Below are 27,174 nucleotides of genomic sequence, written 5' to 3' on the forward strand. Positions count from 1 at the left end.
GTCACTGGCTGACTACAATTTTTTTTCTTCATGACGGGGATTTCCTGGGGAAGAAATACCGAAGGGGGGCTTTCCAACTGAGACATCAACAGCCAGAAGAATGAGCGGCGGCTCCATTTTGCTATGTTCCCATCTCGATTTTAAAAAACATTTTACTTTAATATTGTTTTTACGATGTCAGCTACCGATACAATACTCTAGCTGCCTATTTTAAAAACGGAGTTCGGTCGTTTTCATTGTAAGCGGTTACATTGTGGTGTTCGCCTTCATGAACGTGCCATTCACCGAAGCTCCATTTATAACATTGTAGCTACTGAAAAACGACGTTGCATTTGTCAACGTTACAGATCTGATTCATGTAAGTATTGTTGCTAACTAGGAAAGTTAATAATATCGTCCATGTTACAATGTGGGGACACCGCATGTAGCTATGTTTGTAAAAACATGTTGAGTAGCCATACAGTGGTGTACCAAAGCGGGGAGCTAGGGAGGCTTCGAATTGGGGTATGAGGTAATTTCAAATATCAATTTCGGTGTACTGAATTGCCTGCGAGATTTAGCCAGATTTAGCCAATTGTGAAAATATTCTAAAAATGGATTAATCTATGTAATCACCTTGACATGTCTCATTGTATTATATATTCAGTATTACGCTAATGCATGTGTAATACATTCATTGCAGTTATGACAAATTAGTTGTCTAGTCAGTGCATCAAAGTCATTTGCATAAATTATTATTTGAGTACGGTGAACAGGCTCACACAAGGTACACAGTTAGTGTATTGGCCTATTGGGTGAATATTGGTTGCAAAAAAATATCTAAATTCAAATTATATGCTTAACATATGTCAATAATGCCTTTGAATCATGCTAAACAGTATGCCTGTATGCATATGAAACATTGAAAATATATTTTTATGGAATCTGTTTCATTTTTTATTGACCAGATCTAAGATCACTGTGAAAAAGCATGATTCTCTATTCTCGTAAGATTCAGCTGTTTGGATGTCTGTTCACACAGTTGAAACATGTTCTATTGCTTTCAGGCTATAGAATTACACGTGGGCAATTCCATGTAACAGAATTCTGCTGAGACTCAAATTTGTCACTTCAAAATGTATTCCAAGCCAAAACATTGACTTCAAATTACAGTGAAAAATGTTCGGTGGAAATAGTAGTTTACAAAAACATATTTACAGGAAGAACTGTGCAGATATAAAGTTTTGTAACAGAATACAACTTAGGGAGATTTTACAGTAATTCTGTTACCAAACTTTGCATCTGCACAGTTTTTCCACTATGATTATTTACTATGTAAGTTGTTCAAAGTAGCCATTGTGCATATACTTGTATTGTTTGTTAAACATTGAAATCAATAGTTTTTGTTTCTCATACATTTTAAAGTGAAAAAAGTGAGTCTCAGCGTAATCCCGTTACTGTGGAATTGCCCATGTACAATGACAGGTCAGTCATAGAATTCCCCTACATGTTACATTTTTTTTTGTGATGTCATGATACTCTAGCAGCATTCAAGACTTGGTTACATCTGTATGATTGGAGTGGAGAAACTGACCTCTGTACCAATAATGTCTGTGTAGAATAGATAGCTGGTGCATTGCATGGCCATATAAGGCTTCTAAACAGCTTCTACCCCCAAGCCATAAGACTCCTGAACATCTAATTAAATGGCTACCCAGACTATTTGCATTGCCCCCCCTTTTACACCGCTGCTACTCTCTATTGTTGTCATCTATGCATAGTCATAGTCACTTTAAATACTCTACCTACATGTACATATTACCTCGACTAATCTGTGCCCCCACACATTGACTCTGTATCGGTAGCCCCTGTATGTAGTCTCGCTATTGTTATTTTACTGCTGCTCTTTAATTATCCATATTTTTTAAACTGCATTGTTGGTTAAGGGCCTGTAAGTAAGAATTTCACTGTAAGGTCTACACCTGTTGTATTCGGCGCCTGTGACTAATAACATTTGATTTGATTTGAAGATGATCGCACTTGAGAAGCTACAACATGTAACAAATTTCCCTCTACTTTTCTCCATCCAGTCATTCTTACATACAATTTGACCTGTCAACATCAAGCATATGACCAGGTTTAAAGATGAGAATATTGGGCCTATTTCTCAAAAGATCTTGTTCATTCTCCATGTAAATCAGTGAGTGTATTTAACAGGGGAAATACCCTTTTATACATAATGCTCTGCGTTTCATCAAACCGATTTCCCGTAGAGGAAGAGAGACCTGATTAATCTCATTCCCGGCCCAAATGTACCCAAGACGATCTCAACTGTACTATATGCTTTGAATTAGATATATAGCCTAGCCAATCTACATTTCAAACTTTTGCTGGCAGCTTCGATTCAGCTGGGTCTAGGGTTTGTGTAGGCCTACACCTGTGTGTGTGTGTTTGTGCAGTCAGTCAGTCAGTGATGATAGACAGCGGTGAAGCAGCATGTGGAAAAGCCCCTTCACTATCCCAGGAAGTCCCCTGAGAACCACAGGAACTGGTCAGCCAATAGCCTAGGCTTAACCCACTTGCTCATCCAGTGATGATGGGCTGATGTACTTTCAACGTTGAGGGAAAATTGAAGGCAAACCTGTAGAAGTGGCCAGTCTTGATATCCTAACTAGTGTGAATCTGAATTGTTTCATTTGTATGAATGAGCCAGTTGAACCATGTGAGACAGGATGTAGAGCTGAAGGTTCAGTCATTAGGTCCTTGTTCATCTATAGCTTTTCATGGAATTCTTCCTTTGAACAATACACATGCATGATGGAAGAATGTTCCACATACAGTGCATTCGGAATGTGTTCAGACCCCTTTACTTTTTCCACATGTTGTTACAGCCATATTCTAAAATGGATGAAATAGTTTCCCCCCCTCATCAATCTACACACAATACCCCATAATGACAAAGCAAAGACAGGTTTTTTTGTTGTTGTATACAAACGGAAATATCACATTTACTTAAGTATTCAGACCATTTACTCAGTACTTTGTTGAGGCTTCTTTGGCAGAGATTACAGCCTTGTCTTCTTGGGTATGATGCTACAAACTTGGCACACCTGTATTTGGGGCGTTTCCCCCATTCTTCCCTGCAGATCCTCTCAAGCTCTGTCAGGTTGGATGCGGAGCGTCGCTGCACAGGTTTCAGGTTTTTCTAGAGATGTTCGATCGGGCTCAATTCCGTGTTCTGGCTGGGCCACTCAAGGACATTCGGACACTTGTCCCGAAGCCACTCCTGTGTTGTCTTGGCTGTGTACTTAGGGTCGTTGTCCTGTTGGAAGATGAACCTTCGCCCCAGTGTGAGGTTCTGAGCGCTCTGGAGCAGGTTTTCATGAAGGATCTCTCCGTACGTAGCTCCGTTCATCTTTCCCTCGATCCTGACAAGTCTCCCAGTACCTGTTGCTGAAAAACATACCCACAGCATGATACTGCCACCACCATGCTTCTCTGTAGGGATGGTGCCAGGTTTCCTCCTGAAATGACCCTTGGCATTCAGGCCAAAGAGTTAAATCTTGGTTTCATCAGACCAGAGAACCTTGTTTGTCATGGTCTGAGAGTCTTTAGATGCCTTTTGGCAAACTCCAAGTGGGCTGTCATGTGCCTTTTTAATGAGGAGTGGCTTCTGTCTGGCCACTACCATAAAGGCTGTGTGGTGGAGTGCTGCAAAGATGGTTGTCCTCCTGGAAGGTTCTCTCATCTCCACAGAGAAACTCTGGAGCTCTGTCAGAGTGACCATCGGGTTCTTGGTCACCTCCTTGATCAAGGCCCTTCTCCCCGGATTTCTCAGTTTGACTGGGCGGACAGCTCTAGGAAGAGTCTTGGTGGTTCCAAACTTCTTCCATTTAAGAATGATGGAGGCCACTGTGTTCTTGGGGACCTTCAATGCTACAGAAATGTTTTGGTACCCTTCCCCAGATCTGTGCCTCTTCACAATCCTGTCTCTGAGCTCTACGGATAATTCCTTCGACCTCATGTCTTGGTTTTTGCTCTGACATGCACTGTCAACTGTGAGACCTTATATAGACAGGTGTGTGCCTTTCCAAATCATGTCCATTCCATTGAATTTACCACAGGTGGACTCCAATTAAGTTGTAGAAACATCTCAAGGATGATCATTGGAAACAGAATGCACCTGAACTCAATTTGGATTCTTATAACAAAGGGTCTGAATACTTATATGAATAAGGTGTTTCTGTTTGTTATTTTTAGTACATTTGCACAAATTTCAAAAAAACTGTTTTCACTTTGTCATTATGGGGTATTGTGTGTAGATGGATGAGGAAAATAATGTATTTAATCCATTTTAGCATGTATCATAACAAAATATGGTAAAAGGGGGTCTGAATACTTTCTGAAGGCACTGTTGGAAGAATGTTCCACATACTTGTTGGAAGAATGTTCCATATTTATTTTAATTTTATTTTTTTATTTAGCCTTTATTTAGCTAAGCAAGTCAGTTAAGAACAAATTCTTATTGACAATGACGGCCTACCAAAAGGCAAAAGGACAATGATGGAAGACCAGCTACATATTTAGTAGAACCTTACATATGTTTTGATCAGTTTGAGGTTGGATGTTCAGTGGATGATGCTGTCTTTTAGGATGGTGTATGCTGTGATTTGGGTTGGATGTTCAAGCCTAGATCGCTTGCCCTCGGAAAATGAATAATGTGTTGGCAAGTCTATAATAAAGGCTTGTGTCAGTTTAGATTAAGCTCTCCTGTCCTCCATTAGAGCAGGGCCATATGGACAAAAGCCGTATTGCGATAAATTTCCTGAATTGATGCAATAACAATAAAAACATAGGATGATACGTTTATAACAATGTGCACCTCCGCAGTTGTTTTTTATCCTTTTGAGCTACTACATCTACTATAGTTTGATTGTAGCCATCACCAGTCCTTTTAACAGTCACCCATATTAGTAAACTTATTTAATTTCAACTTCACATTTATGTAGTATAGGCTACTTATCGTAGTAAAAGATCTCAGCAAAATGCCTGCGGTAAATGATCTGTATGGTTGGTGTTGATAACTTTCACTTTATCCTCCCAGCTCTACTCCATCTACTTTTGGATATGCTCTATTCCAGTCCCAAGCCGGGCCTTCCTGCTTTACCGCACCCCCCACCCCCCAGAGCAGAGATAACATTAGCCCCAGTTAACTATGTCTGTTATGAAGGGGTTTCCCAAGGTTTGGCCTGAGAGTCAGGGCTGTTGATGTGGCAATGAATGCTCAGCATTAACACACTCACACACACATCCTCAGCTCAAACACCATTGTCCCACTCCAAGACCATGTAACATAAGACGATTGTATACTCCTTTTTTATGAAATGCGTGTTTGTCCTGTATGTTGTAACTGTCGGGTGCATTTTTATTAAACATCTCTTCCCTCCTGTCTTTCTCTGTGTGTGTGTGTCCGTGCCCTCGCCAGGTCATGTCAGCAGGGCGGAATGCGGACGTGCGGGAGCTGCAGATCCCCCTCCAGCATCGCTCTCCCTCCCTGGCTGCTCTCTCTCTGGCCCAGCGCCCCTGGCCCAGCGACCCCGAGGCAGGCTTCTTACCCCAGCACGGGGGCTTCTGGGACCACTTCATAGCCACCCCAGAGCCCAAATACTGCTGTGAGGCCTGCAGGCTAGTGCTCTGCAACCCCAGGCAGACAGAGTGTGGACACCGCTTCTGTGAAACCTGCATCTCCGAGCAGCTAAGGTGAGGCCTGAGGACAAGAGATTTCAGTTTCATGATGAGTGTGAGAGTGAAGGGGCATGTTTTTTTTTTAGGAAATGATAGTTGAGAAATGACAAACGTCTTCTTGTCAGTGTGTTTGATATGTCAGCTGTCTTCTGGTAATGGGGGTTGTCATAATTGTTTAGTGATCGTGTGATGATTATGATTGAGAAATAATGATGTCATTTGCCACATGTTGCTAAAAGGAGGATTTGATTGGACATGAGTTAATTAAGCAATGAGGCCCAAGGGGGTGTGATATATGGCTAATATACCACGGCTAAGGGCTGTTCTTTATTATAAACTGGTTACAAACTAGAACAGTAAAAATAAATGTTTTGTCATACCCTGATATACCACGGCTGTCAGCCAAGCAGCATTCAGGGCTCGAACCACCCAGTTTATAATGATAGATTTCTCACTCCACGTTAATCATCATCGTATTAATGTACCTAAATGTCTTGTCGTCTTTACAGCAAACCAAATCCAGTATGTCCAGCAGATATGGAGCCTTTGTTCAAAGACAAGGTAAGACTATGTGAATGATTTGCATCACTATGCCCTTTCTAAATGGCCTCATACATAATCACAGCGTGTCTCCTCACAGTAGCCGTTGTGTTTTCTGTCAGATCTTCCGTGATGTGTGCTGCCATAGAGAGATCATGGCTCTGAGAGTGTACTGCAGGAGTGAGAAGAATGGCTGTAAGGAGCAGATGAGTCTACATCAGGTCATGGTAAGTGTCTGACTGACTCAGGGAAATTGAAAAAGTCCCATTGTTACGCACAGTCATTATTCAAACTCTAGAAAAGTGTTTATCTACAATTCTCGTTGATTTCAGTCACATTGGTTGAACGTTTCCTGTTGAAACTGTAATGACTACAACCCAAATGCGATCTTATTTATAGCACTTCATAATAGGCTACATTTTCTTTACACCAAATCCTTATGATTCCCTTTCCTCCTTTTTTCCCAGGATCATTTGAATGTGTGTCCGTATTTTGAGGTGCCATGCCCTTTAGGAAAGTGCAAAGAGAAGATGATGCGCAAAGACATTCCTGAGCACTTGAGTTGGAAATGTAAACACAGAGAGACCACCTGTGAATTCTGCATGCACAAGATGGCCATGACTGAATTACAGGTAACTAGAACAACTACTTGAGTTGGGCCGGTGCTCACCGAACCTGTACCTCTTATAGAATATTGTGACCGGCACCCAAAATTAGTACTGGCACATATTTTAGTCCACCTTAAAGGGCAATTCCGACACTTTTCAACCATATATTCATTTTCTCCAGCACCATACTGGTGTGTCACCGCAAATCTCATAGGGTGTTTCTCAATATGCATACTACCGTGCTCCACACTCCCAAGTGCCGAGTGCATTCTCCCACAACGTTCTCTTGAGTACGTTCTTGTGAAGATGAGAGTGTGGAGAACGCATAAAACATTACATTTGAGAAGCACTTGCACTCCCCCTACTGTATTACCTCACGCAGCACCTCCCCATTCACTGAACCTTCTTCCAGCAAGGACAAAGGCAACAATAGACGGAATAAGATATGCACACAGCAAACGTTTAACTTCATAATTATGCTATTTGAGAAACACCCAGTGTTTAAAATGTTTAAACTTTTGATGACGTCATCGGGTCTTTTTTACTTTATATTTTTTTATACAAAACGTAGAAATGTAAAGTTTTCACATATGTAGACACTGGTATTGTGCTGGAGATAAAGAAATTAAGTTAAAAAGTTGTGGAATTGCCTTTTAAGCACTGACTACAACAACACCGAATATCTGCTACCGCATGGCAAGCGGTATTGGAGCACCAAGTCTCGGTCCAAGAGGCTTCTAAACAACTTTTACTCCCAAGCCATAAGACTCCTGAACATCTAATCAAATGGCTTCCCAGACTATTTGCATTGCCCTCCCTTTACACTGCTGCTACTCTCTGTTTATTATCCAAGCATAGTCACTTTAATAATTTTAACTACATGTACATATTACCTCGACTAACCGGTGCCCCCGCACATGGACTCTGTACCGGTACCCCCTGTATATAGTCTCGCTATTGTTATTTTTCTTCTGCTCTTTAATTATTTGTTACTTTTATTTCTTATTCTTATTTAAATTTTTCAGAAACACAAAGAAACCGTTTGTCCTTCATGTCCGGTGGCCTGCCCCAATCATTGTACTTTTCCCTCCATACGGAGGAGCGAGGTAAGGAGTGTATTTTAATGTTTGTAAGTATAAAATGTATTCATGCAAGGCAGTATGGGCAGCTTTTCTCTTACCATCAGATGGAGTAACATAGTTATAGATGCTGTGATACGGTTGCCCATTTAATTGAGACCACATTGTAATGTAAATGCTTGGTATAGAAGGACATGATTGAACCTAAATGTGTTTCTACTCTCAGCTGACAAGTCATCAACATGTGTGCCCCAAGGCTCATGTCACCTGCTCCTTTATCCGCTTTGGATGCAATTTCATGGTCAGTCTTCATGTTACTATGATTGTTAAAAGTGGTATTAATAATAATATGCTTAATATAAGTTGTAATATCATGGCCACTATGAACTCCTCATGATGTCTCTTCTACTCTGTTGTCTGGCTATTGTCCCACTGAACTACAACGCATTTAAGAGAACATACAGTAGTTTTAAGCTGGTATGTTACTGATATGATATTTTCCCTGATATTCCTCTGTAGGGTCTCAACCAAGACATGAGGGATCATGAATCAAGCTTTGCCTCTGAACACCTGCGGCTGATGGCAACCAGGAACACTACGCTGGAGGCCAAGGTAATCAACTCTACTTTGTTCTTTAGAACAATTTGCCCTGTGTACCATTAAAGGAAACATGTATAAAGTCAACATAATGAAAATTCACCAGCATCATGACCAACTTCTATTTCATTCCATATGCAAGGCATACAGTGTATAAATATGTTGCCTTGTATCTATCTGCATTACCTGTCATACTTGTTTTGACTCATGATCTAATCACACATTTGAGTATGTGCTCTTACATGTTACAAATAACACATACATTCTAACAAAATGTATTTTGACAAGTACCCAAAAATAATACATTGGGAGAAATTAAACTGAATATTCAACCACAACTAACTTGTTAACAACCAACTAATCACAGGGCTGAATGGTTACGTAGTTCAGAGTAATGAAAGCAGTATTAAGACAGAATGTTTCCCACCCATCTAGATGGAGGATGTTAAAGGAGAGCTTCTGGAGCGGTACAAGGTTCTGCCTGGCCTAAGCAGCCGTCTGTCTGAAACAGAGTCTCAGTACGAGGAGATGAGGGAGAATAACAGACAGCTGGAGCAGAAGCTCACTACCATGCAGGTAAATGAAAAGGTCAAAATACACTGAGTGTACAAAACATGTGAGTTGCACCCCCTTTTGGCCATCAGAACAGCCTCAATTTGTTGGGGTATGGACTCTACAAGGTGTCGAAAGCGTTCCACAGGGATGCTGACCCATGTTGACTCCAATGCTTCCCACAGTTGTCAAGTTGGCTGGATGTCCTTTGGGTGGTTGACCCTTCTTGATATACACAGGAAACTGTTGAATGTGAAAAACTCAGCAGCGTTGCAGTTCTCAATACAGTCAAACCGGTGCGTCTGGCACTTACCATCATACCCCGTTCAAAGTCACTTCAATCTTTTGTTCTCCCCATTCAACCTCTGAATGGCACACATGCACAATCCATGTCTTAACTGTGACCAGGTGAGTCCTTCTTTAACCCGTTTTCTCCCCTTCATCTACACTGATTGAAGTGGACTTAACAAGTGACATCAATAAGGGATCAAAGTGTTCACCTGGATTCACCTGGTCATTCTGTCATGGAAAGAACATGTGTTTATGTTTTGTACACTGTCATTATAAAACCTCTCAATAAAGATGTAATACTAGTCTTTGACATACATAATAATACTGGTCTTGTCCCACAGTCCCATTTACTGATTTCTCAGTTGGAGGTAAAGTCCTGTCATGTATGGAACTTACATTAGAAGTCATTTAGCAGACGTTCTTATCCAGAGCGACTTACAGGAGCAATTAGGGTTATGTGCCTTGCTCAAGGGCACATCGACAGATTTTTCAGCTAGTCGGCCCAACGCTCTTTCAGCTTACTGGCCCAATGCTCTTAACCGCTAGGCTACCTACCCCCTAGGCTACATGAAGTGTGTGTAACTGTATGTATGTGTTTGTGGACGTTTTCTCCATGTAGAACTTGATGAGTTCCCACTCTGAGAAGCTTTTGGAGATGGAGCTGGAGCTGAGGTCTCTGAGGACCATCCGAGAGGAGGTGGAAACACTACGAGGCACCGTGGAGAGCATTCGTTCCAGGGTTGCAACGCTAGAGGGAGGAAGGGGCGGGGCCATCCCAGCCACACACACACTAGGTGAGTTCCCCTGAATGCTCTCTCACTCTTTTCTGTTTCTGTCTCGCTCTCTCTCTGTCTTCCTTTGTCTAGCTTTCTCTCTGTCTCGCTCTCTAGTCTCTCCCTCCGTGTCTCTGTCTCTCTCAACACTTGTCTTGGGAATTCTGTTATTCTTTGCTACTTCACTGTCGCTAAAACCTGTGTAACTCTTTTAGGAGTTGCTCAGAATGAGTGTAGTGTGATGGACCGATTTTGATATGTTCAAAGTCTGAAGCTACATTATGAGCAAAGCAGTGATTGGAAAAAAACAGTGCTTTAGGGCCTCCCGAGCATCGCAGTGCTAGCTGTGCCACTAGAAATTCTGGGTTCGAGTCCAGGCTCTGTCACAGCTGGCTGCGAATGGGAGACTCATGGGGCGGCGCACAATTGGCCCAGTGTTGTCCGGGTTAGGGGAGTGTTTGACCGGCAGGGATGTCCTTGTCCCATCGCGCACTAGTGACTCCTGTGGCGGGCCAGGCGCAGTGCACACTGACAAAGTCGCCAGGTGTACAGTGTATCCTCCGACACATTGGTGCGGCTGGCTTCTGGGTTAAGTGGGCATTATGTCAAGAAGCAGTGCGGCTTGGTTGGGTCGTGTTTCGGATGATGCACGGCTCTCGACCTTTGCCGCTCCCGAGTCCGTACACGAGTTGCAGCGATGAGACAAGACTAACTACCAATTGTATTCCACGATTCCAATTGGGGAGAAAAAGGGGTTAAAAAAAATATATATAAAAACCAGTACAGAGTGGTACAAACATACAGGAGGACTCTTATTCCATTGGCTTTCTATTGTTTCTCTGCAGGTTCTTTAGAGACACAGCTCTCCCGTCAGGACGACATGCTGAGTGTCCACGAGATCCGCTTGGCCGACATGGACCTGCGCTTCCAGGTCCTAGAGACGGCCTCCTTCAATGGGACGCTCATCTGGAAGATCCGTGACTACAAGCGGCGGAAACAAGAAGCCGTGGCGTCAAAGACCCTGTCTCTCTACAGCCAGCCTTTCTACACTGGATACTTTGGCTACAAGATGTGTGCCCGGGTCTACCTGAACGGAGACGGCATGGGGAAAGGAACCCACCTGTCTCTGTTCTTTGTTGTGATGCGTGGCGAGTACGATGCCCTGCTGCTATGGCCCTTTAAGCAGAAGGTGACTCTGATGCTGATGGACCAGGGCCCAGCCAGGAAGCACCTAGGGGATGCCTTCAAACCAGACCCCAACAGCAGCAGCTTCAGACGACCCACGGCAGAGATGAACATAGCCTCGGGCTGCCCGCTGTTCGTGGCCCAAACTGTGCTGGAGAACGGTACTTACATCAAGGATGATACCATCTTCATTAAGGTCACAGTGGACACATCTGACCTCCCTGACCCTTGACCCCTGGTCTGTAGAGAACAGCAGATGTATCTGGATCAGAGTGCCCTTATGTGAGAGAGATTGCAAAAGATGGGATGGAGAGAGCAGAAAGAAGGATGGAGAACAAGAAAAGAAGTTAGAATAAGAGTAAGGTTTCTTTGCAGATCTCAAGGTGCAGCCTAAGCCTGCAGAAAGAGCTGGGTGGACCTCAGAGCAGTTGCCTTTGGTGCCTGTGTTGCTCACCAGATAGGTGAGAGAAGGACATTGTTATTTTTCAACCAGGCTGAATGTTAAAAAGTCTAAGGAATGCCTATATTACTCACAGCAGGGAGAGGTATAAATGGCAATGGATAGTGGATCATTCTAACCCAAGTTATCAGGATGCAACCATCATTAAACTACATGGACCCAGTATGTATGTATGTATGTATGTGTGTATGTGTATGTATGTATAGCAATCTACCAGAACTAAAAATCATATAGAATGGAGATAGTGAATATATTTCAGTAGACATGAATAATTTCTGCCTTGAAGAACATGGGACAGTGCATCATCCAACACAAGTCGAGGTGTGGAGATAGTTGTCCCGTGCCCAACTATCTTCTGTAATAGCAAATATCTCTGAGAACTCATTACTTGACGTTGATGAAACATGTCTACATTAAAGGCAGAAGATACAATCCCACATGACATGTTGAATAAGGAGATGCAATGCAATATGTGGTTGTGTATGTTGTTTGCATTGCTGGTGAAGTTTGGTTGTATTATTGCATTGTTAAAGTACATAATGTAATGTACAGTATGTATGTTTCTAGTCTTGTGATTGTGTTGGAGAAAGTTGTTGATTGACAAGCTTTTATTAACAGGTGTTGTGTGAGCAGTAGGGTGTGTCTTGTGTGCAGGCTCGTATTTCAGATTTGGTTTTAGTAGACCTGGTCTGCATCTGAAATGTCATTCTGCTACCTATATTGTGCACTACTGTTGGCCAGAGCTGTACAAAAGTAGTGCACTATATAGGGATTTGGGTGCCATTTCAGACACAGACAAAGATGGCACAAAGGAATGGATACACACCGGTACAGCAATGCCACTGTCTCGCGGAGTTAAGAATAAGACTAGCCTTTCATTTTGAAGATCTATAAAGATCTGTAAATTACTTCTATACTGCTTTTTGTAACTTACACATTGTTTTGTAATGTTCAGAACAGATGCTGTGCATCATATTTTTTTTGTAACAGTTGGGAAAACAAAATGCCTCATTAAAACTCCAACCATGTTGATTGAGCTGAGACAAAGTGACAGTGACTTGTTTTCATGATGGTTGATGGAGAATGTTATTTGCACAAGTTATGTTTGAATGTGTATTAATAAAATTGTTCAACAAAACTTGAATGTGCTTTGATGTTTGATTTCTGTGGAGGAAATCAGGAGAAGATGGGGAGGGATTGGCCACACCCTCTGAAAGCCCTCCTACATCACCAGTCAAGCTCTATCCTGGAACCCACAAGGGAGACAGAAAAGAAGGCACCAGAGAAACACCTGGAGGCTGGAGCTTGAAGCAGACACCAAAAGATCAGGCATGGGATGGAACAAGATTGAGAAGACAGAACAGAGTGTAATAGAGATGAGTCGTTGGTGGCCTATGCTCCCTGGGTAGCAATGGACCTAAGTAAATTTGAGTGAGAGGTTATCTTGAATTCATTTTTAAGGCATAGGAAATGGGAGCTACACTTTTTCCTATTTTGAATCAAGGAAAATATACAGTGATCACAAGTTGGTTAATTTAAGTCTTGATGATACGTTTATTTGCGGTTGGCTGTTGTGGGTTCGCTTGGACAAAAAAAGTATGTGCAGACTGTAGGGGACCACTGCTTCATAGGAAACAGTCCAAAAACAAATATGGGGAACCCTCCGTGGTGCGGGTCTATCTTCTCCTTCCACTAGATGTCAGGATAGTACAGAATGTTATTCTACAGTATATTTTCCACCACAGGTAGGCTACAGCTACAAAGTGACATTTCAGGAGAACCTGGCAGTGTATCCATCAGTGAGTGAACTGTTGCAGACAGAGATGTTATGTAGAGCTAACACAATTCCACATTCTGTATGACAGTTCTGATCAGGGTACATTCAGGTCATGTATATTCTCCACGATAAATGTGCATTCTAGTATTTTTGTAAAGTTGCTCCCACCTGGCAACTATTAAATAATTAGCCAAGGTTTTCACGTACATACATATAAACCATGTGGTTATGTGAAGGCATTGTAGGATTCCACATTTTTCTTTCTGACATCTGTGTCTAAGCAACATGCATGTTGCTAGGTGCCTACATACAATATGTAATGCAGTACATGTATTCTCATTGTCACTTAATATGGATTCCATGGCGTCTGTAAAAATTTGACAATATAAAAGTCCTGTCCTCCTTCAACATTATTATGAGCGAATTTAAGTTTTCCAAGTCTTCAATGCAAACTTGTATTGTCCATTCAAGTTTGCAGTATCGAATAATAAAACTGTACTTCCCTTATGACAATGTCACGTCATTGAAATGTATAAATGGGCTTGGGGTAGACTCAGTATTTTTCCCTCTGGAATATTCAGTCTCATGTCACTAGGTCATTCATAGGGAAGGGCGGTGCCGTTAAGGTAATGCAAATCATAGAGGGAGAGGCGAAGCGAGAGTATTTACTCTCTGTCTGCGTGAGATAAGCCCTTTTTGTATGGCGGTCAATGAGAGTGTAAAATTATGTGAGGCTTATTTAATCGAATATAGGTTTCATAATGTGTAGGCTGTTACAAATTTACTGATATAAGTTGATGTACGAGGCATTCCGGAAACTTTGATAAAAACAACTTGGTTGTGTCTGTTGTTCACACGCGTAGCCTATCTGCACTCTCATTGGCTAGAATGGTCCCTTCTGATCTCGCCTGCCTTCCATCGTTGAGGACATGTATTTCCATTGTTAGAGCTGTCACCCGAATATCTTGTTAACATAATACTTCATCTTCGCACAGGCACCACTGTGGCGCGAACCACTGCAATGCTGTGAACTACTGCGCCGCACAGAGGAGCTACTGTAGAGAGCAGCCATCAAGCAGTGTTGGGAAAACAACCGTAGATTCTAGATGCCACGTTTTTCAGTTGCCAAAGAACATATTTGATTCAAAGTAACAGTGCCCATTTTTGTAAGATATTCGGATACAAAGTAGCCTCGTTGCGCAAACTTTGAAAGCTGTGGAAAATCAGGAAGTAAAAGGTTAGTTCTTGATTTGGGAACTTAGAAGAGGAGCATCATCATCATGTTCAGTTGGGTGAATAAGGAACAAGGAGGCAGAAACAAGGACGGCGAGATGTACCAAACTGTGACGGAGGGTCTTCAACAACTTTACTCAAAAAAATTATTTCCATTGGAAGAAACCTATCTTTTCCATGATTTCCACTCACCTGCGTTGGAGGCAGCGGATTTTCAAAGCAAGCCAATGGTTCTACTGGTTGGACAGTATTCTACGGGGAAGACGACGTTCATAAGGTAACGTTAGTGCATCCAGAAATCAGCAACAGTTATGCATTTTCATGTTTGTGTTAACTTTATTTTACCTACAGGGCTCTCTGCCTGTCAGAAATAATTGAGTTGTTGAATAACCCCTAAGCCTACTTTGACAGTTGTGAGCTGTCAAAATTGAGGTTAATTGCTGTCAAAATGTAAATGGGGGGGAACACTGTTGGAACAGGTTGTTGCCCCCTGCAACCTAATGTAAACACAACTGTCTAGTGTTGGGAATGGGTTAGCATTATGTTAAGGTTGTAAACAGCTTGTTTCTAGTTTACCAATATTCCATATTCCAATTCAATACAACATGAAACATCATCAACATGCCACACCACCTGCTACATAGAATGTTTTTTAATGTCACGATTATAAACTGGGTGGTTCGAGCCCTGAATGCTGATTGGCTGACAACTGTGGTGTGGTGTATATATAAGCAATAAGGCCAGAGGAGGTGTGGTATATGGCCAATATACCACGGAGAAGTGCTGTTCTTAAGCACAACGCAACACGGAGTGCCTGGACACAGCCCTTAGCAACTGTATACTGGCCATATATCACAAACCCCCGAGGTGCCTTATGGCTATTATAGACTAGTAATCAATGTAATTAGAGAAGTAATATACCAAATACCACGGCTGTCAGCCAATCAGCATTCAGGGCTCGAACCACCCAGTTTATAACCACGGGTATGACAAAACATGTATTTTTACTGCTCTAATTACGTTGATAACCAGTTTATAATAGCAATAAGGCACCTCAGGGGTTTGTGGTATATGGCCAATATACCACGGCTAACGGATGTTCTTAGCCGTAGTATATTGGCCATATACCTTAACCCCTTGTGCCTTATTGCTTTAGTATAGAAGCAGAGTAATATTAACTATCCAGTTTCCACCAACTGCTTTCCAGTTTCCACCATAAATATCAATGAGACATGTCTGGTGACCTGGGCCTTTTGTGCTCCCCTGGAGCCTCTGAACAACCAACCATTATATGAAAGAAAGAATAGAACCATTACAGAATGGATAAAACTGTCTAAAAAGCTCTGAATTTATTGCCATTTTAAGATCTTTCTCTCTGAATCATCAGGACAGGCGCAAACTACGTCATTTTCATAACTTGTTGATCTGCAGGTTCTGCAGCAAGAGAGGACATGCAGCTAGCTTCACTATCTTTAGGGAAGGTGCCTTTGGTAAGCTACAGTACTCCAGTCTGGTAGCTGCTGAAAGTATGTACACAATACTGAGAATTAGGTCAACATGCACCTTTTTGTTGTACGGGTAACATCTCACCTTGCAGATCATGTGTACAGAAATAAATATGGTTTTAATTGAAACAAATGTTTTTTTACTTGACCATTATTAAGTTGACCTTTAAATTAAATTAAAAAATTAAACGATCAACGTTAGTGAAAACATTTCTTATCTTAAGTAGACTACATGGTCACTTACTGTTAAATTGTATTGCTCATTCACAACACCTGATTTGATTCTTGCAGAGCTTGCAGAGTTACTTCATACAGGGATCCCACCCAATTCTAAGGAATTTAATTATGAATCATGGGAGTTGATCATAGCCTGATCCCAGATCTATTTGTGCTGTCTTGCCAACTCCTATGGTCATTGTCATGCCGAATGTGACGTGTTTGACAGCACAGATTTGGACCTAAACAAGGCTAGGGAGTTGAGGCCATTAATAGTCATCCTAAAGACATGTCTTTTCCTCTGAGTGGATGTGGCCATTGCAAGCTGGCATTCCTCTGTTTGAAGACCTTTGACACAGTGCCATCCTCTCACAGGAAGGACTGATGACATATTGCATGGCCTGAACTCAACAACATGTGTAGCTGTTTTTTTTTGTCTTGAGGGGCACATATCAAGCACTCTGCCAGCCTGTAAAGGGTCTAGTGTTGGCACTTGAAAATGTGAGCATGTGCCATCCAGTTAGGCAGATGGCCAAGCTCTCCCATAGTAGCATATTATGTGGTATTACTCATATGTGGTATTCACATTTATTTTCATATGAAAGTATTTTTTTGTCTTTCAGCTTGAAAAATGCAAAATGATAGAATGTATACAGAGGCCTCGCACTAGTAGGCGCTGGCCTGGTGTGTACAGATGTTTCAGTTAATAGTGTGTTCTGCAAGAGAGCTTTGTAATCATGTTGAAGCCAGGTGATAGATATTGCTGTTGTTTTATTACCTCACATCAACCATCATGCAAAGACCTATGGTCCATTGTAAAACATTATTTGAAGTGTCGTGTTGTATTGATATAGTGTATCTAGTGTCCGGATGTATTGATATGGTGTATCTAGTGTCCGTATGTATTGATATGGTGTATCTAGTAGAGGTCAACCGATTATGATTTTTCAACGGCGATGCCGATTATTGGAGGACCCACCAAAAAAAAGCCGATACCGATTAATCGGACGATTTTTGTTTATTTATTTGTAATAATGACAATTACATCAATACTGAATGAACACTTATTTTAACTTAATATAACACATCAATAAAAATAAATGTAGCCTTGAATAAATAATGAAACATGTTTTCAATTGGTTTAAATAATGCAAAAACAAAGTGTTGGAGAAGAAAGGAAAAGTGCAATATGTGCCATGTAAAAAAGCTAACGTTTAAGTTCCTTGCTCAGAACATGAGAACGTATGAAAGCTGGTGGTTCCTTCAATATTCCAAGGTAAGAGGTTTTAGGTTGTAGTTATAGTATTTTTAGGACTATTTCTCTCTATACCATTTCATATACCTTTGACTATTGGATGTTCTTATAGGCACTTTAGTATTGCCAGTGTAACAGTATAGCTTCTGTCCCTCTCCTCGCCCCTATCTGGGCTCGAACCAGGAACACATCGGCAACAGCCACCCTCGAAGCAGCTTTACCCATGCAGAGCAAGGGGAACAACCACTCCAAGTCTCAGAGCGAGTGACGATTGAAACGCTATTAGCGCGCACCCCGCTAACTAGCTAGCCATTTCACATCGTTTACACCAGCCTAATCTCGGGAGTTGATAGGCTTGAAGTCATAAACAGCGCAATGCTTGATGCACAGGGAAGAGTTGCTGGCAAAACGCAGGAAAGTGCTGTTTGAATGAATGCTTACGAGCCTGCTGCTGCATACCACCGCTCAGTCAGACTGCTCTATCAAATATCAAATTATAGACTTAATTATAACATAATAACACACAGAAATACGAGCCTTTGGTCATTAATATGGTCGAATCCGGAAACTTATCATTTCGAAAACAAAACGTTTATTATTTCAGTGAAATACGGAACTGTTCCGTATTTTATCTAACCGGTGGCATCCATAAGTCTAAATATTGCTGTCACATTGCACCACCTTCAATGTTATATCATAATTACGTAAAATTCTGGCAAATTATTTCACAATGAGCCAGGCTGCCCAAACTGTTGCATATACCCTGACTCTGCGTACAATGAACGCAAGAGAAGTGACACAATTTCACCTGGTTAATATTGCCTGCTAACCTGGATTTCTTTTAGCTAAATATGCAGGTTTAAAAAATATATACTTCTGTGTATTGATTTTAAGAAAGGCATTGGTGTTTATGGTTAGGTACCGTCGGTTATGGTTAGGTACAATAATTGTGCTTTTTTCGCAAATTCGCTTTTGTTAAATCATCCCCCTTGCGTTGCATTGAATATTATTATTATTTTTTATTATTATTTTACCTTTATTTAACTAGGCAAGTCGGAAATCTTTATTTTTGGACACCGATTTGGCAGTTTTTTTTTTTTTACACCTTTATTTAACTAGGCAAGTCAGTTAAAGAACAAATTCTTATTTTCAATGACAGCCTAGGTACAGTGGGTTAACTGCCTGTTCAGGGGCAGAACGACAGATTTGTACCTTGTCAGCTCGGGGATTTGAACTTGCAACCTTCCGGTTGCTAGTCCACCGCTCTAACCACTAGGCTACCCTGACGCAGGACACGCTAGATAAACTAGTAATATCATCAACCATGTGTAGTTAACTAGTGATTATGATTGATTGATTGATTGTTTTTTATAAGATAAGTTTAATGCTAGCTAGCAACTTACCTTGGCTTCTTACTGCATTCACGTAACAGGCAGGCTCCTCGTGGAGTGCAATGAGAGGCAGGTGGTTGGACTAGTTAACTGTAAGGTTGCAAGATTGAATCCCTGAGCTGACAAGGTAAAAATCTGTCATTCTGCCCCTGAACAGGCAGTTAACCCACTGTTCCTAGGCCGTCATTGAAAATAAGAATGTTTTCTTAACTGACTTGCCTAGTTAAATAAAGGTGTAAAAAAAAAAACGGCCAAATCAGTGTCCAAAAATGAAGATTTCCGATTGTTATGAAAACTTGAAATCGGCCCTGATTAATCGGCCATTCCATTTAATCGGTCGACATCTAGTATCCGGATGTATTGATATGGTGTGTCTGGATGTATTGATATGGTGTATCTGGTGTCCGGATGTATTTATATGGTGTATCTAGTGTTCGGATGTATTGATTAGAGGTCGACCGATTAATCGGCATGGTCGATTAATTAGGGACGATGTCAAGTTTTCATAACAATCGGTTATTGGCATTTTTGGACGCCGATTACATAGCACTCCACGAGGAGACTGTGTGGCAGGCTGACCACCTATTATGCGAGTGCAGCAAGTTGCCAAGGTAAGTTGCTAGCTAGCATTAAACTTATCTTATAAAAAACAATCAACCTTAACATTGTGTCACTTCTCTTGCGTTCAGTGCAAGCAGAGTCAGGGTAGTACATGCAGCAGTTTGGGCCACCTGGCTCGTTGCGAACTGTGTGAAGATGATTTCTTCCTAACAAAGACCGTAATTTATTTGCCAGAATTTTATATAATTATGACATAACACTAAAGGTTGTGCAATGTAACAGCAATATTTAGACGTATGGATGCCACCCGTTCGATAAAATATGGAAAGAATAAACATTTTGTTTTTGAAATGATAGTTTCCGGATTTGACCATATTTAATGACCTAAGACTCGTATTTCTGTGTGTTTATTATATTATAATTAAGTCTATGATTTGATATTTGATAGAGCAGTCTGACTGACCAGTGGTAGGCAGCAGCAGGCTCGTAATCATTCATTCAAACAGCACTCTCCTGCGTTGCCAGCAGCTCCTCGCAATGCTTGATTCACAGCGCTGTTTATGACTTCAAGCCTATCAACTCCTGAGATTAGGCTGGCAATACTATAGGACCTATAAGGACATCCAATAGTCAAAAGGTATATTGAATACAAATGGTATAGAGAGAAATAGTCCTATAATTCCTAAAATAACTACCACCTAAAACTTCTTAACTTCTTGCGGCGAGCCATCCCGGATCCGGGATCGTGAATACAGCCTCAAGCTCATTACCATAACGCAACGTTAACTATTCATGAAAATCGCAAATGAAATGAAATCAATATGCTAGCTCTCAAGCTTAGCCTTTTGTTAACAACACTGTCATCTCAGATTTTCAAAAATATGCTTCTCAACCATAGCAAAACTAGCATTTAGCGTTAGCATTTAGCATTAGCATTTAGCGTTAGCATTAGCAGGCAACATTTTCACAAAAACCAGAAAAACATTCAAATAAATCATTTACCTTTGAAGAACTTCGGATGTTTTCAATGAGGAGACTCTCAGTTAGATAGCAAATGTTCAGTTTTCCTGAAAGATTATTTGTGCAGGAGAAATCGGTCCGTTTTCTGCGTCATGTTTGGCTACCAAAAAAAAACGAAAATTCAGTTATAAAAACGCCAAACTTTTTCCAAAATAACTCCATAATATCGACTGAAACATGACAAACGTTGTTTAGAATCAATCCTCAAGGTGTTTTTCTACATATCTCTTCAATGATGTATCGTTCCTGGAAGTGTGCTTCTCCCTCTGAATCGCATGGTAAAATGATTGCAGCTGAGAATTACGCACCAACTTAGACAAAGGACACCGGGCGGACCCCTGGCAAATGTAGTCTCTTATGGCCAATCTTCCAATGATATGCCTACAAATACGTCACAATGCTGCAGACATCTTGGACGAACGGCAGAGAGCATAAGCTCATTCACGGCACATTCACAGCCATATAAGGAGACGATAGTAAAACAGAGCCTCAAAAATTCTGCTCATTTCCTGTTTGAGGTTTCATTTTGGTTTTGCCTGTAGCATGAGTTCTGTGGCACTCACAGAAAATATCTTTGCAGTTTTGAAAACGTCAGAGTGTTTTCTTTCCAAAGCTGCCAATTATATGCATAGTCGAGCATCTTTTCGTGACAAAATATTGCACTTAAAACGGGAATGTTTTTTTTATCCAATAATGAAATAGCGCCCCCATAGCTTCAACTGGTTAACTGGGAATATTGAAGACTAATGTTAAAAGGAACGACCAGCTTCCATATGTTCTCATGTTCTGAACAAGGAACTTTTTTACATGGCACATATTGAACTTTTACTTTCTTCTCCAACACTGTGTTTTTGCATTATTTAAACCAAATTGAACATGTTTTATTATTTATTTGAGACTAAATAGATTTTTATTTATGTGTTAAAATAAGTGTTCATTCAGTATTGTTCTAATTGTCATTATTACAAATATATATATATATATATATATATGGTCCTCCAATAATCGGTATCGGCGTTGAAAAATCATCATCGGTCGACCTCTACTATTGATATGGTGTATCTGGTGTCCGGATGTATTGATATGGTGTATCTGGTGTCTGGATGTATTGATATGATGTATCTGGATGTGTTGATGTATTGATATGGCGTATTTGGTGTCTGGATGTATTGCCGTAATGTGCAATAAAGGTATTGTATCACAAAACTCTTACTCTGTTCTGTTCCAGGTACCTGCTGGAGCAGGACTTCCCAGGCATGCGGATTGGCCCAGAGCCCACAACGGATGGCTTCATCGCTGTCATGTACGGGGAGAACGAGGGGATTGTCCCTGGTAACGCTCTGGTGGTCGACCCCAAGAAACCCTTCCGTAAACTCAACGCTTTTGGAAACGCTTTCCTCAACAGGTAAAGTGGACAATTTTTGTTTATTACTGGTAACACTTTACATGAAGTTGCTCTTACAAAGCTGTTACTACATTATGTAACAACAATATTGTAACCATAGTAATTGCAGTATTACTACACAGGTATAAGCATAAAATCACATTACACAATTTAAAGGATCTCTGTGGGTGTAAGATCTTCTCAATATCAAGGGTTACCCACATGGTGGTGTCATTTTTTTTAAATTGCTGTGACATGTGGAATTTTCCATGACATAAAAAGGCATCTGAGCCTTGGTAAAGGCTTTAGCAGAGATATGATGAATTGTTCAGCTGATAACTCAAGGTTAAGACATTTTCTTAGATATGAATATTGATTGATTACAACAAGACACCACCTCCCACTGCCCCTGTCATGTATTATGGGTTCATATTATCGTTTATCTTACCTACATTTACCTCCCTCTCTCACTTTGTCCTAATAAATATGATATTAGTGACACGGGGGCCCTGTTCATTATAACAGCTGTAATAAGTAATTATTCTTGTGAAGTGAGAACACATATTTGAAATTACATTTTTGTTTCACATTGTAGGGATTGTTTTGTTGAGGACATTCATCCAAGCATGCATTCCTGCATGCAGTGCAAAATAACACGTTTGTGCACGTTTGTGTTTTAACAGGTTTGTTGATTTGTCCCCTATGTTCCCGAGAGTGATTTACAAAGCAGATCCAGTTGGTTTATGTAATCATGATTTTTTTTAACTTAGGGAGGTTAGGGATAGTTTTGGTAGTTTTGTCCCATTGCTTCCTGTCAGCCCAGCGTTTGACATAGCTGTCATTTTCTTCCACAAACAGTTAGGAGGAAGCAGTGACTTTGTCACCTTTCGTTAGTTGTAGTGCACACTATCTGTTGTTGGCTTGGCTGTCTGTTGTTGGCTTCGCTGTCTGTTGTGGGCTCAGTCAAGAGTCTCTCGTAGATATAATTTTAGCCAAACAACACTTGGCCGAAGCATGTTTCCTTTTTCCAGATATTTATAATCCAGGGAAATGGGTAAGTACTTCTATGACCGTTGCCCAAGTTAAGGTCAAAGACATTCCTGACAGAACAGTGGACGTCTCCTCCTTTCCAGAGAACCTCCGACAAAGCTCATTGTTTCCCAGGCACGTTAATGTGCGTCACACAAGATATCACTTGGAGTATGCCCCCCCCCCCCATTGCCTTTAAGTTGGAGCCACACCACGTACAGTACCAGTCACAAGTTTGGACACACCTACTCATCCAAGGATTTTTCTTTATTTTTACTATTTTCTACATTGTAGAATAATAGTGAAGACATCAAAACTATGAAATAACACATATGGAATCATGTAGTAACCAAAAAAGTGTTAAACAAATCAAAAAATATATATTTTTTGAGATTCTTCAAAGTAGCGTACCCCTTTGCCTTGATGACAGCTTTGCACACTCTTGGCATTCTCTCAACCAGCTTCACCCAAAATGCTTTTCCAACAGTATTAAAGGAGTTCCCACATAATCTGAGCACTTGTTGGCTGCTTTTCCATCACTCTGCGGTCCAACTCATCCCAAACCTTCTCAATTGGGTTGACGTCAGGTGATTGTGGAGGCCAGGTCATCTGATACAGCACTGCTTCACTTTAATTATTGGTCAAATAGCACTTACACAGCCTGAACGTGTGTTGAGTCATTTTCCTGTTGAAAAGCAAATGATAGTCCCACTAAGTGCAAACCAGATAGGATGGCGTATCGCTGCAGAATGCTGTGGTAGCCATGCTGGTTAACCTCTCTAGGATCGTTCGGGACGCTAGCATCCCACCTCGCCAACAGCCAGTGAAATTGCAGGGCGCCAAATTCAAAACAACAGAAATCTCATAATTAAAATTCCTCAACCATACAAGTATTTTAAACCATTTTAAAGATACGCTTCTCGTTAACCTCTAGCGACGAGCAATCCCGTATCCGGGAGCGTAATCATAGCCTCAAGCTCATTACCATAACGCAACGTTTCCTATTCATGAAAATCGCAAATGAAATGAAATAAATATATTCAAACACAAGCTTAGCCTTTTGTTAACAACACTGTCATCTCAGATTTTCAAAATATGCTTTTCAACCAAAGCTACACAAGCATTTGTGTAAGAGTATTGATAGCCTAGCATAGCATTAAGCCTAGCATTCAGCAGGCAACATTTTCACAAAAACAAGAAAAGCATTCAAATAAAATAATTTACCTTTGAAGAACTTCGGATGTTTTCAATGACGAGACTCTTAGTTAGATAGCAAATGTTAATTTTTTCCAAAAAGATTATTTGTGTAGACGAAATAGCTCCGTTTTGTTCATCACGTTTGGCTAAGAAAAAGACCGGGAAATGCAGTCACTTAACAACGCCAAACTTTTTTCCAAATTAGCTCCATAATATCGACAGAAACATGGCAAACGTTGTTTAGAATCAATCTTCAAGGTGTTTTTCACATATCTATTCGATAATCTATCAGTGGTGGCAGTTGGCTTCTCATCAGAAGCAAACGGAAAAATACTGCAGCTGGAGATTACGCAATAATTGCGACCACCAAGCGACCAGATGTAGTCTCTTATGGTCAATCTTCCAATGATATGCCTACAAATACGTCAGAATGCTGTCGACACCTTGGGGAAGCGACAGAAAGCCTAAGCTCATTCTTGGCCCATTCACAGCCATATAAGGAGTCATTGGCATGAGGCGGTTTCAAAAAATGCGGCACTTCCTGATTGGATTTTTATCTGGGTTTTTTCTGTAACATCAGTTCTGTGGCACTCACAGACAATATCTTTGCAGTTTTGGAAACGGCAGAGTGTTTTCTTTCCAAAGCTGTCAATTATATGCATAGTCGAGCATCTTTTCGTGACAAAATATCTTGTTTAAAACGGGAACGTTTTTCATTCAAAAATTAAAATAGCGCCCCCTATATCCAAGAAGTTAATCCAACCACAGTGTCCGATTTCAAAAAGGCTTTTCAGCGAAAGCAGAACATATCATTATGTTAGGTCAGCAACTAGTCACAGAAAGCATTCAGCCATTTTCCAACCAAAGAGAGGTGCCACAAAAAGCAGAAATATAGATCAAATTCATCACTAACCTTTGACGATCTTCATCAGATGACACTCCCAGGACTCAATGTTACACAATACATGTATGTTTTGTTCGATCAAGTTCATATTTATATCCAAAAACCTCAGTTTACATTGGTGCCATGTTCAGAAATGCCTCCAAAACATCCGGAGAAATTGCAGAGCCACATCAAATAACAGAAATATTCATCATAAACATTGATGAAAGATACATGTTTTACATAGAATTAAAGATAAACTTGTTCTTAATGCAACCCTTGTGTCAGATTTCAAAAAAGCTTTACTGCAAAAGCACAATATTCAATAATCTGAGAACAGCGTTCAGCCACAAAAGCAAGCTATACAGTTACCTGCCAATTTGTGGAGTCAACAAAAGTCATAAATAGCATTATAAATCTTCACTTACCTTTGCTGATCTTCGTCGGAATGCACACCCAGGACTCCCACTTCCACAAGGAATGTTTGTTTTGTTCGATTACGTCCATATTTATGTCCAAATACCTCCGTTTTGTTAGCGTGTTTAGTTCACTATTCCAAAGGCACAATGCGCGAGCGCAAAATCCAGACGAAAAGTCAAAAGAGTTCCATTACAGTTTGTAGAAACATGTCAAACAATGTTTACAATCAATCCTTATGGTCTTTTTATAATAAATCTTCAATAATATTCCAACCGGACAATAGCGTATTCATTACAGAAGAAGAAGAAGGCACGGCGTGACCGCTCAGTAAACAACTGATTGACCTCAGCCTAATCCACTGGTTGAAACAGCTTTTATTCAACCACCTTCCACAATAGAAGCCTCAAACAACTTTCTAAAGACTGTTGACATCTGCTGGAAGCCTTGGGAAGTGCAATCTGGCCCCATAGACACAGCATATTGGATAGGCAATCACTTAAATGAAACTACAAACCTCAGATTTGTCTCAGGTTTTCACCTGCCATATGAGTTCTGTTATACTCACAGACATCATTCAAACAGTTTTAGAAACTTCAGAGTGTTTTTTATCCAATTGTCACGTTCGTTGAATGGAGAAGACCAAGGCGCAGCGTGATGTGAATATATTATTCTATTTATTAATGAAGAAACACTAAACAAACTATACAAAACAACAAAACGAACGTGACACTATATATAAACAAGTGCAGACACAGGCAACTAACCATAGACAATAACCCACGAAATACCCAAGGAATATGGCTGCCTAAATATGGTTCTCAATCAGAGACAACGATAAACAACTGCCTCTAATTGAGAACCAATCTAGGCAACCATAGACATACATAACACCTAGACTGGTAAACACCCATAGACATACAAAATCCCTAGACAGGGACAAAAACACATACATCGCCCATGTCACACCCTGACCTAACCAAAATAATAAAGAAAATAAAGAATACTAAGGTCAGGGCGTGACACCAATACTACTAATAATATGCATATATTAGCATCTGTGACAGAGTAACAGGAAATTTACTCTGGGCACCTTATTCATCCAAGCTACTCAATAGTGCCCCGCTGTCACCAAGAAGTTAAGTGTGCCTTGAATTCTAATAACTCACAGACAGTGTCACCAGCAAAGCACCCCCACACCATCACACCTCCTCCTCCATGCTTCACAGTGGGAACCACACATGCAGAGATCATCCGTTCACCTACTCTGCATCTCACAAAGACACGTTGGTGGGAACCAGAAATCTCAAATTTGGACACATCAGACCAAAGGACATATTTACACCAGTTTAATGTCCATTGCTCGTGTTTCTTGGCCCAAGCAAGTCTCTTCTTATTATTGTTGTCCTTTAGTAGTGGTTTCTTTGGTTTTTGCGACTGCACTTGAAGAAACTGTCAAAGTCCTTGAAATGTTCCGGATTGACTGACCTTCATGTC

General features: G+C 40.8%; 2 protein-coding genes across 2 annotated transcripts in view; both read left to right on the forward strand.

Moving 5' to 3' along the window:
* The first annotated feature begins 58 nt into the window (after nucleotides 1-58).
* On the forward strand, nucleotides 59-12,953 carry LOC115138681 (TNF receptor-associated factor 3-like). The gene is made up of 11 exons (XM_029675797.2): nucleotides 59-358; nucleotides 5,465-5,739; nucleotides 6,234-6,285; nucleotides 6,387-6,491; nucleotides 6,732-6,896; nucleotides 7,898-7,978; nucleotides 8,178-8,252; nucleotides 8,471-8,563; nucleotides 8,984-9,124; nucleotides 10,011-10,185; nucleotides 11,010-12,953. Exons 2-11 carry the CDS (start codon nucleotides 5,468-5,470, stop codon nucleotides 11,579-11,581), a joined length of 1,731 nt encoding a protein of 576 aa, XP_029531657.1. The 5' UTR covers nucleotides 59-358; nucleotides 5,465-5,467; the 3' UTR covers nucleotides 11,582-12,953.
* Nucleotides 12,954-14,321: 1,368 nt separating this feature from the next.
* Nucleotides 14,322-27,174, forward strand: part of LOC115138684 (EH domain-containing protein 4-like) — a 48,318-nt gene continuing 35,465 nt past the window's right edge. Inside the window, exons 1-2 of the mRNA XM_029675801.2 lie at nucleotides 14,322-15,096; nucleotides 21,996-22,172. Coding sequence (XP_029531661.1) covers nucleotides 14,867-15,096; nucleotides 21,996-22,172 — 407 coding nt within the window. The 5' untranslated portion in view covers nucleotides 14,322-14,866. The remainder of the gene's footprint in view (nucleotides 15,097-21,995; nucleotides 22,173-27,174) is intronic.

The sequence above is a fragment of the Oncorhynchus nerka genome, linkage group LG12 (genome assembly GCF_034236695.1).
Source record: "Oncorhynchus nerka isolate Pitt River linkage group LG12, Oner_Uvic_2.0, whole genome shotgun sequence".
NCBI lineage: Eukaryota > Metazoa > Chordata > Actinopteri > Salmoniformes > Salmonidae > Oncorhynchus > Oncorhynchus nerka.

Excerpts from the sequence above, each read along its gene's own strand:
- LOC115138681 (XM_029675797.2), top strand. The coding sequence starts at position 5,468 with ATGTCAGCAGGGCGGAATGCGGACGTGCGGGAGCTGCAGATCCCCCTC. Across the intron at positions 8,253-8,470 it reads GCTTTGGATGCAATTTCATG|GGTCTCAACCAAGACATGAG; the intron begins GTCAGTCTTCAT and ends ATTCCTCTGTAG. Across the intron at positions 10,186-11,009 it reads CCCAGCCACACACACACTAG|GTTCTTTAGAGACACAGCTC; the intron begins GTGAGTTCCCCT and ends GTTTCTCTGCAG.